The sequence below is a fragment of the Triticum dicoccoides genome, chromosome 2B (assembly GCF_002162155.2).
Source record: "Triticum dicoccoides isolate Atlit2015 ecotype Zavitan chromosome 2B, WEW_v2.0, whole genome shotgun sequence".
NCBI lineage: Eukaryota > Viridiplantae > Streptophyta > Magnoliopsida > Poales > Poaceae > Triticum > Triticum dicoccoides.
The window spans coordinates 164,492,775-164,503,553 of NC_041383.1; the positions used below are offsets into that span (position 1 = coordinate 164,492,775).

Consider the following 10,779-nt stretch of genomic DNA (forward strand, 5'->3'; position numbering starts at 1 on the left):
AGCTTGGAACCGCTTCGAACTCCAGATAGAAGATGCATCTGCCTCCCCTATCGCTCTTAGGCTGGGAGGAAATACACGGCCGCCATTCGGCCAGAAGGGGCAACGCCATGGTGTGGAAGACCGGCTGCCAGCGGGCGCTGTAGCTCCACCTGATCTGCCGCTGCTGATATGCTCCGAACCCACCTGCAAAAACCAGATCCTCCAGCATCACCATCGCTCCATCCACCTCCATGGCAGCTTGAAGCAACAGAGGAAGGGGACGAATCCTTCTCCAAATCATGGCAGCAACCGAGCTTATTGGAGGATGCGCCGACGATGAATCACGCAGCAGCGAGTAGCACCACGCCACCGCCACCAACCAAAGCATCGCCGCTAGCCACCATGCGCTGCTCGTACGCGCAGGCGGCGCGCTCCTCATCGGCATATCGCCAGTCCTAGGCATCACGCCCAACACACCAGAACGGAAACTGAACCTACATCTACTATGTACAAGAACACGCCGAGCACCTCCCCCATCACTTCTTCGACGAGCGTTGCCGGCGGAGAGGATCCGGGATCGGGCCGGGAAGGAACTGTCTCGAGAGACTCTCAACTGTAGCAGGGGAAGGAGGATATTTCGGAGCGTCAAGAACTTGGTAGCTGTAATAAGCGTCCAGCTCTCCATGTATGCTCAAGCCGCCACCACACGCGGCTAATCGACACGCGCTACTGTCGCTCGCATCTCGCCGAGTCAACGCATGAACCGATGACCGATCTCACCAAGAACTCGCCCGATCTGCCGAATCGACTGCACGACTTGCTGCTACAAGGCTCCAACTCACTGCAAGGCATCCAATCACGTGACTGCTTCTTCATCCTCTAGATCAACCAAACATTCACCTCGTAACCTAGCTCTGATACCACTTGTTAGAATAAATTCGATCCATACCGTCGATCATCCGAGGACCAAGCAATCACACGAGCACGACACCGAGATTTGTTAACGAGGTTCACCGATATGGCTACATCCCCGGGGCCTGACTACGGGCGCTCCTCCCCGTGACACCGTCACAATACCGCACACCGGCCACCCGGGCGCCGACACACGCCGCCGGCTCCCTCTTGCGTGCCTGTGCTATTATGTTGGCATAGGTTACATCGTGTGTCTACCTCCATTATATAAGGGAGGCCTAGGATACAAGTGTCCTATTAGGACACGACTCCACATCCTATGTAAACACAATACAACTCATAGTCCAACTGTAACCCACCTTGTACACTATATTCGACACAACTCTAACAGTAATTTTTATTACCCCGAATTTTTTTATACTGCCATAACTGAAGACGAATAGATTGAAAGTTTCTCTGCAAAAGATGCTCAACGCTTTTGTGGCATTTCCTCGATCTCTTTTCACACCAAGGCTGGGAAACTTTTGTTGGAGTGGACCAATGATTTACTATGGTAAACACACTGCCCCGAAGCCACATAATAGGGCAAACCATGCTACTTTGATACCTTGTGAAATTTTCCTTGGCGACACATGTTGGACGTCAGTGTTTGTCACAATGCATCACAACCAGCACATCGAAATAGGACAACATTTCCGTTTCAAAAGAAAAAGAAATAGGACAACATTTCAATCAATGTCACAATCTGTTTCTGTACAACACATGGGCAGGATAATTTAATGGCCAAGTGGCTCTAAGAGACGGACAACCAAGTAATTGTCAAGAAACTGATGGCTCACCCAATTATGGCCTAATTATGGATAAAGAAAGCTGTGGCCTCGTTCTCAGCCTGCAGCGTCCTCGTTCTCAGCCTATGTTCTCAAAAACACACACACACATGGGCACTCTAATAGTATGTACCAATAGGAATTTTATAGGGGGTCTCTTAATTGAAGTCCGGTGCCTTTATGTAACAATATGAACATAGACAACAACAAATATAGTAAAATACAAATGGCATGTGATATAACGAGTACTATATTGTAACAATCGTAAGTACAACAACACAAATCATGTACATCATTAATAAAGAAGACAAAGGGGCATGGCATTTTTGTTTTTTAAACTAAAACAGTAGGCGAATTACATAATTCATAATTTTATTGAATGAAAAGTGTGTACCGAAGAAAAGAAAATTAAATGTTTGTGTGTAATATACCCGGTCAGTGGCAAAGCGCATGACCTTCGATTATGCGAGATCATGCATGCATGCTAGTATACTGCTATGTTCTTTTTAGGGACAAACAGATGAGAAGATACTTGCCTTCTCCCCTCTCAGCAAGGTGCTCCGTGACATAGTATGCACATTTCTTGAATATCTCATTGAGCAAGGATTCACCGAAATGGCTTGCAAGTAGGGGTCCGAACACCGCCCTCAAGCTCTTTGCAATGTTAATCGCGCTCTGAATGGTATTGTGTGCATCATCCCCTTGTGAGTCATCATGAGGATCCCAGTTGGAGTCGAACAATGTGATGTGGCTTACATTGAACAACTCGCTTTGCCCGATTACTGCCTTCACTTCATTGATCGATGGCGTGTAAATGGGGAGATTGAAGGAGTCGAGCTTTTCTTTGTTCACCAGACCCTATTAGGTACATTGCAAATGGTTTATAGTCTTACATTTTTCAAAACTCAGTTCCGATAGTTGTGATAAATTAAGTTGAGGCTTACGCACTTCTTCGACAAGAGATTGCAGAGATCGTGCAAGTAATCCCCATGGATGGTTCAGATGTCCGTCGTTGTATATGTCCTCATATTTCCTCCCAAGGAACGTCAGCACCATTTGCCCACCAAACACTAGCTCTTCATACCGCAACTTGAGGAACAATAACATGTCATTCTGAAATTGCCGTCGGTACAATTCCGCAACACCTGCTGGCGTAGTGTTAGCAATGTAAATGTTTCCCTCATTTAGGTATTCTCTTCCTCCTTCCTCTAATCCAGCAGGAACCTGAATGAAAACATTGATAATTCAGGACCATGTAGAAGACATACATGAATGTAAATGTTCTCGGCATAATTTGGGTACCCGGGAGCGCCAATGGAGGCAAAATGACGAGTGAAAGAGGTGACAACTCTGGCGAGGGAAAAGCCTAGTGTAGTAGGAGCCTGGTAACCCAGCGATATAGAAAGGTGGTAGCAGTGTATTTCCTTTATGTCTTGCTGTTATGGACTCTTTGAACCGTTCGAGTGAACGGAAGACATGGTTGAAGTTGTTTCCTGGTAGATCATTGAGAAAGAATTGGAGCTCCACGGGGTTGCACCTTGATTTTTCGTCACTATCATGGCCTGCCACTTTGATCACCTTGGAGACGAAGAAGAGTGTGTTCTGACCAGAAGAGCAACCTAAATCAACAGCAGTCATTGCTGGCTGGTGGAGATCCATGCACAGTACTTCTCTCACAGCCTTCTCAAGTACCACCTCAGTCTCAAGCAAAGCTTTTTGCTAGCATAAATGAAAAGGAAATCCAGATTAAAAGTACAGTGCAATCTACTCCTACTATATGGCTAGCAAAGTTCCTACCTGCAACGGAGAGTTTAAATACTACTCCCTCCGTTTCAAATTACTCGTCGCTGAAATGGATGTATCTAGAACTAAAATACATCTAGATACATCCATACGTGTGACAAGTAATTCGGAACGGAGGGAGTAGTTTCATGAAAGAAGTACGTAGTACATATTTTTTCGGAAAAAATATATGAAACAAGTACATGTTGATATTTAAATACTTTTTACGAACCTGAATCCTTGAGTTATTGACGTAGCTAGTCTCTCCTTCCCCTTTGGCCATGTGGAAGTCACTTTCCATGTTCATGGCTATGATTGAATATATCTTTGTTGCCTAATTCCTGATGTAGCACTCGCCCTTGTGAAGAACTATATATAGAAAAAAGATTGCCCAAGAAGTGTTACCTGTTTCTCTCGATCCAAAGGGTTTATGAAATTAAAAGACAAGCAGCAAGACACGCCAAATAGTTAGGTACCACACAAAATGAGTGGCCCTTTATCCACCTTTATGAGAAGCAACCTAAGTAGGGGACTTCTGGCGACCTAGGAGAAAGAGAAATTGTAACCAATCAAATATTCAAGTAAGACTAGTCTGGCTTTGTGCATCATGTGATGCAGAGGCAGGGGTAATCCATTTTTCAAAGAAAAAAGACTAGTCATTAAGATAGAGAAATAAGAAAATAACAGTTCGATGTGGGTAAAGCCAGACCACGGAATGAAACAACCCCTCCCGCTCCCGACCCAACCTCTCCCGCTAGGGTTCCCCCGCCGCCGCCGGCACACTAGCCCCCTCCTATTGCCGCCGGCCGTCCGGCGCGTGCGCCCCGACCCGCCTCGTCCCCCTCTCCCCTCGTCCCCGTCCCGCCCCTACATCGTCTCCCTGGGAGGCAGTCGGAGCAGCGCACGACCCCTCCCCCTGCCGTCGTCGATGGTCGCCCTCGGATCTGGCCGGGTGGTGTCGGTGGCGGCGGGTCTTCCTGTACCCACACATGCTCCTCCTGCCCGAGGCGGGGGGGCGGCGGCGGTGATGTTCGTCTGGTGGCGGTTCGGCGTCCTGGTGGTGGCGGTGAAGGAAATATGCCCTAGAGGCAATGATAAAGTTGTTATTTTATATTTATTTATATCATGATAAATATTTATTATTCATGCTAGAATTGTATTAACTAGAAACTTGATACATGTGTGGATACATAGACAAAACACCGTGTCCCTAGTAAGCCTCTACTAGACTAGCTCGTTAATCAAAGAAGGTTAAGTTTCCTAGCCATAAACATGTGTTGAATGGGATCACATCATTAGGAGAATGATGTGATGGACATGGCCCATCCGTTAGCTTAGCATATTGATCGTTCTGTTTTATTGCTATTGCTTTCTTCATGTCATACACATATTCCTTTGACTATGAGATTATGCAACTCCTGGATACCGGAGGAATACCTTATGTGCTATCAAACGTCACAACGTAACTGGGTGATTATAAAGATGCTCTACATGTATCTCCAAAGGTGTTTGTTGGGTTGGCATAGATCGAGATTAGGATTTGTCACTCCGAGTATCGGAGAGGTATCTCTGGGCCCTCTCGCTAATACACATCATGATAAGCCTTGCAAGCAGTGTGACTAATGAGTTAGTTACGGGATGATGTATTATGAAACGAGTAAAAAGACTTGCCGGTAACGAGATTGAACTAGGTATGAAGATACCGACGATCGAATCTCGGGCAAGTAACATACCGGTGACAAAGAGAATAACACATGTTGTCATTATGGTACGACCGATAAAGATATTCATAGAATATTTGGGAACCAATATGTATAGTTCTCAAACCCGTAGGGTCCGCACGCTTAACGTTCGATGACGATTTTGTATTATATGAGTTATGTGATTTGGTGTCCAAATGTTGTTCGGAGTCTCGGATGAGATCACAGACATGATGAGGAGTCTCGAAATGATCGAGAGGTAAAGATTCATATATTGGACAATGATATTCAGATACCAGAAGTGTTCCGGGGGTACCGGGTACATATCGGGTCACTAGACGGGGTTCCGGGCATCCCCCCGGCAACTACATGGGCCTAATGGGCCAAGAAGGGGACATACCAGTCCCTAGGGGGCTGGTGCGCCCCATGTAGGCCGAAATAAGGGGAAGGAAAGAGGGGAAGAGAGAAAGGAAGGGGAGCAATTCTGCCTCCCCCTTTCTTCTCTCCTTCCTCCTCCTTCCTCCCCCTCCGGATGAATATGGAAGGGGGAGGCCAAATTTGGAGGCGCCCAAGTAGGAATCCTCCTACTTGGGGCACCCCCTTGGCTGCCTCTCCTCCCCTCCAACCTATATATATGTGGGGGGCACCGCTAGAACACAGATCAACAATTGTTAGCCGTGTGCAGTGCCCCCCTCCATAGTTTATGCCTCCGGTCATATTGACGTAGTGCTTAGGCGAAGCCCTGCGGGAATCACTTCACCATCACCGTCAGCACGCCGTCGTGCTGACGGAACTCTCCCTCGACACTTTGCTGGATCAAGAGTTCGAGGGACGTCATCGAGCTGAACGTGTGCAGAACTCGGCGGTGTCGTACGTTCGGTGTTGATTGGTCGGAACGAGAAGAAGTTCGACTACATCAACCGCGTTGTCAAATGCTTCCACTTTCGGTCTACGAGGGTACATAGACACACTCTCCCTCTCTCGTTGCTATGTATCTCCTAGATAGATCTTGCTTGAGCGTAGTTTTTTTTGAAATTGCATGCTACGTTTCCCAACAGTGGCATCCAAGCCAGGTCTATGCGTAGATGATATGCACGAGTAGAACACAAAGAGTTGTGGGTGGTGATCGTCATACTGCTTACCACCAATGTCTTATTTTGATTCAACGGTATTGTTGGATGAAGCGGCCCGGACCAAGCTTACATGACCATGTTCATGAGACCGGTTCCACCGACAGACATGCAACTAGTTTTGCATAAAGGTGGGTGGCGGGTGTCTATTTCTCCAACTTTAATTGAATCGAATTTGAGTGCGGCCGATCCTTATTAAAGTTTAAAACAGCAAACTTGATAAATCATCGTTGTGGTTTTGATGCGTAGGTAAGAACGATTCTTACTACAAGCCCGTAGCAGCCACGTAAAACTTGCAACAAAAAAGTAGAGGACGTCTAACTTGTTTTTGCGGGGCATGTTATGATGTGATATGGTCAAGATATGATGTGACAAAAGTTATTGTATGAGATGATCATGTTTTGTAGAAGTTATCGGCAACTGGCAGGAGCCTTATGGTTGCCACTTTATTGTATGAAATGCAAACGCCATGTAATTGCTTTACTTTATCACTATGCGTTAGCAATAGTTGTAGAAGCAATAGTTGGCGAGACGACCATGACACTACGATGTAGATCAAGGTGTCAAGCCGGTGACGATGGAGATCATGACGGTGCTTTGGAGATAGAGATCAAAAGCACAAGATGATTATGGCCATATCATGTCACATATTTTGATTGCATGCGATGTTTATATTTTATGCATCTTATTTTGCTTAGTACGGCGGTAGCAGTATAAGATGATCCATCACTAAAATTTCAAGGTATAAGTGTTCTCCCTGAGTATGCACCGTTGCGACAGTTCGTCGTGCTGAGACACCACCTGATGATCGGGTGTGATAAGCTCTACGTTCATATACAATGGGTGCAAGATAGTTATACACATGCAGAATCCTCGGGTTAAACTTGACGATCCCGGCATGTACAGACATGGCCTCGGAACACTGGAGACTTAAAGGTTGAACGTGAATCATATAGTGGATATGATCAACATAGAGATGTTCACCATTGAAGACTACTCCATCTCACGTGATGATCGGACATGGTTTAGTTGATTTGGATCACGTGATCATTTAGATGACTCGAGGGATGTCTATCTAAGTGGGAGTTCTTAAGTAATATGATTAATTGAACTTAAATTTATCATGAACTTAGTCCTGATAGTATTTGCATATCTATGTTGTAGATCAATAGCTCGCGTTGCAGCTCCCCTATGTTTTTGATATGTTCCTAGAGAAAACTAAGTTGAAAGATGATAGTAGCAATGATGCAGACTGGGTTCGTGATCTAAGGATTATCCTCGTTGTTGCACAGAAGAATTATGTCCTTGATGCACCGCTAGGTAACAGACCTATTGCAGGAGCAGATGCAGACGTTATGAACGTTTGACAAGCTCAGTATGATGACTACCTGATAGTTTAGTGCACCATGCTTTATGGCTTAGAACCAGGACTTCAAAAACATTTTGGACACCATGGAGCATATAAGATGTTCCAAGAGTTGAAATTGGTATTTCAGACTCATGCCCATGTCGAGAGGTATGAGACCTCTGACAAGTACTTTGCCTACAATATGGAGGAGAATGGCTCAGCCAGTGAGCATGTACTCAGAATGTCTGGGTAGTACAATTTCTTGAATCAATTGGGAGTTAATCTTCCAGATAAGATAGTGATTGACAGAGTTCTCTAGTCACTATCACCAAGCTACTAGAACTTCGTGAGGAACTATAATATGCAAGCGATGACGGAAACGATTCTCGAGCTCTTCGCGATGCTGAAATCGACGAAAGGTAGAAATCAAGAAAATTCATGAAGTGTTGATGGTTGACAAGACCACCGGTTTCAATAAAAAGGGCAAAGGAAAAGAAAGGGAACTCCAAGAAGAATGACAAGCAATTTGCCACTCCCGTGAAGAAGCCCAAAGCTAGACCTAAGCCTGAAATTGAGTGCTTCTACTGCAAAGGGAATGGTCACTTGAAGCGGAACTACCCAAAATACTTGGCGGATAAGAAGGATGGAAAAGTGAACAAAGGTATATTTGATATACATGTTATTGATGTGTATTTTACTAGTGTTTATAGTAAACCCAGGGTATTTGATACCGGTTCAGTTGCTAAGATTAGTAACTCAAAACAGGAGTTGCAAAATGAACAAAGACTAGTTAAGGGTGAGGTGACAATGTGTGTTGGAACTGATTCCAAGGTTGATAAGATCACCATCGCACACTCCCTCTGCCTTTGGGATTAGTGTTGGACCTAAATAAATGTTCTTTGGTGTTTGCGTTGAGCATGAATATGATTGGATCATGTTTATTGCGATAAGGTTATTCATTTAAGTCAGAGAATAATTGTTGTTCCGTTTACATGAATAAAACATACTATGGTCATACACCCAATATAAATGGTTTATTGAATCTCGATCGTAGTGATACACATATTCATAATATTGATGCCAAAAGATGCAAAGTTGATAATGATTGTGCAACATACTTGTGGCACTGCTGTTTAGGTCATATTGGTGCAAAGCGCATGAAGAAACTCCATGCAGATGGGCTTTTGGAATCACTTGATTATGAATCATTTGATACTTGCGAACCATGCCTCATGGGCTAGATGACTAAAACTCCGTTCTCCGGAACAATGGAGCGAGCTACTAACTTATTGGAAATAATACATACCGATGTATGCGGTCCGATGAGTGTTGAAGCTCGCGACGTGTATCGTTATTTTCTGACCTTCACGGATTATTTGAGCAGATATGGGTATATCTACTTAATGAAACACAAGTCTAAAACATCTGAAAATTTCAAAGAATTTCAGAGTGAAGTGGAGAATCATCATAACAAGAAAATAAAGTTTCTACGATCTGATCGCGGAGGCGAATATTTGAGTTACGAGTTTGGCCTTCATTTAAAACAATGTGGAATAGTTTCACAACTCATGCCACCTGGAATAACACAACATAATGGTGTGTTCGAACGTCGTAACCATACTTTATAAGATATGGTGCAATCTATGATGTCTCTTACTGATTTACCATTATCATTTTGGGGTTATGCATTAGAGACAGCTGCATTCACTTTATATAGGGCACCGTCTAACTCCGTTGAGATGACACCGTATGAACTATGGTTTGGCAAGAAACCTAGGTTGTTGTTTCTTAAAGTTTGGGGTTGCGATGCTTATGTGAAAAAGCTTCAGCCTGATAAAAATACAGGGTGCACTTGAGAAGTTGAAGGTAGCTCCCGGTGTTAATATGGAACAGCACCAACACGTGCTAGAATTTTGTAAGGCCCAAAGTATCGGAAGCTCAAACCCTAATCGGAGAAGTGCGTCTTTATAGGATACCCAAAATCAACTGTTGGGTACACCTTCTATCACAAATCTGAAGGCAAGATCTTTGTTGCTAAGAATGGATCCTTTCTAGAGAAGGAGTTTCTCTCGAAATAAGTGAGTGGGAGGAAAATAGAACTTGATGAGGTAATTGTACCTTCTCTCGAATTAGAAAGTAGCTCATCATAGAAATCAGTTCCAATGATGCATACACCTACTAGAGAGGAAGCTAATGATAATGATCATGAAACTTCAGATCAAGTTACTACTGAACCTTGTAGGTTAAGCAGAGCATGTTCCGCACCTGAGTGGTACGGTAATCCTGTTCTGGAAGTCATGTTACTAGACCATGATGAACCTATGAACTATGAGGAAGTGCTGATGAGCCCAGATTATGATAAATGGCTTGAGGCCATGAAATCTGAGATAGGATCCATGTATGAGAACTAAGTGAGGACTTTTGTTGACTTGACCGATGATCGGCGAGTCATAGAGAATAAATAGATCTTCAAGAAGAAGACTGACATTGATGGTAATGTTACTGTCTACAAAGCTCGACTTGTTGCGAAAGGTTTTCGACAAGTTCAAGGAGTTGACTATGATGAGACCTTCTCACCCATAGCGATGCTTAAGTCTGTTCGAATCATGTTAGCAATTGCCGCATTTTATGATTATGAAATCTGGCAAATGGATGTCAAAACTGCATTCCTTAATGGATTTCTTAAAGAAGAGTTGTATATGATGCAACCAAAAGGTTTTGTCGATCCTAAAGGTGCTAACAAAGTGTACAAACTCCAGCGATCCATCTATGGACTGGTGCAAGCATCTCGGAGTTGGAATATACGCTTTGATAAGGTGATCAAAGCATATGGTTTTATACAAACTTATGGTGAAGCCTGTATTTACAAGAAAGTGAGAGAGAGCTCTGTAGCATTTCTGATAGTATATGTGGATGACATATTGTTGATCGGAAATGATATAGAATTTCTAGATAGCATAAAAGGATACTCGAATAATAATTTTTCAATGAAAGATCTCACTAAAACTACTTAAATATTGGGCATCAAGATCTATAGGGATAGATTGAGACGCTTAATAGGACTTTCACAAAGCACATACCTTGGAATTTTTTTTGAAGAA

General features: G+C 43.9%; 1 protein-coding gene across 2 annotated transcripts; it reads right to left on the reverse strand.

Moving 5' to 3' along the window:
- Positions 1 to 1,929: 1,929 nt before the first annotated feature.
- On the reverse strand, positions 1,930 to 3,905 carry LOC119362791 (anthranilate O-methyltransferase 1-like). 2 transcript variants are annotated; one of them, XM_037628057.1, is made up of 4 exons: positions 3,733 to 3,905; positions 3,021 to 3,320; positions 2,667 to 2,942; positions 1,930 to 2,576 (listed from the first exon to the last, which is right to left on the reverse strand). In XM_037628057.1, exons 1-4 carry the CDS (start codon positions 3,805 to 3,807, stop codon positions 2,214 to 2,216), a joined length of 1,014 nt encoding a protein of 337 aa, XP_037483954.1. In that variant the 5' UTR covers positions 3,808 to 3,905; the 3' UTR covers positions 1,930 to 2,213. The 2 variants fall into 2 exon arrangements, with proteins under 2 accessions (XP_037483954.1, XP_037483953.1); XM_037628056.1 differs by having other exon boundaries at positions 3,021 to 3,437.
- Between the last annotated feature and the right edge of the window lie 6,874 nt (positions 3,906 to 10,779).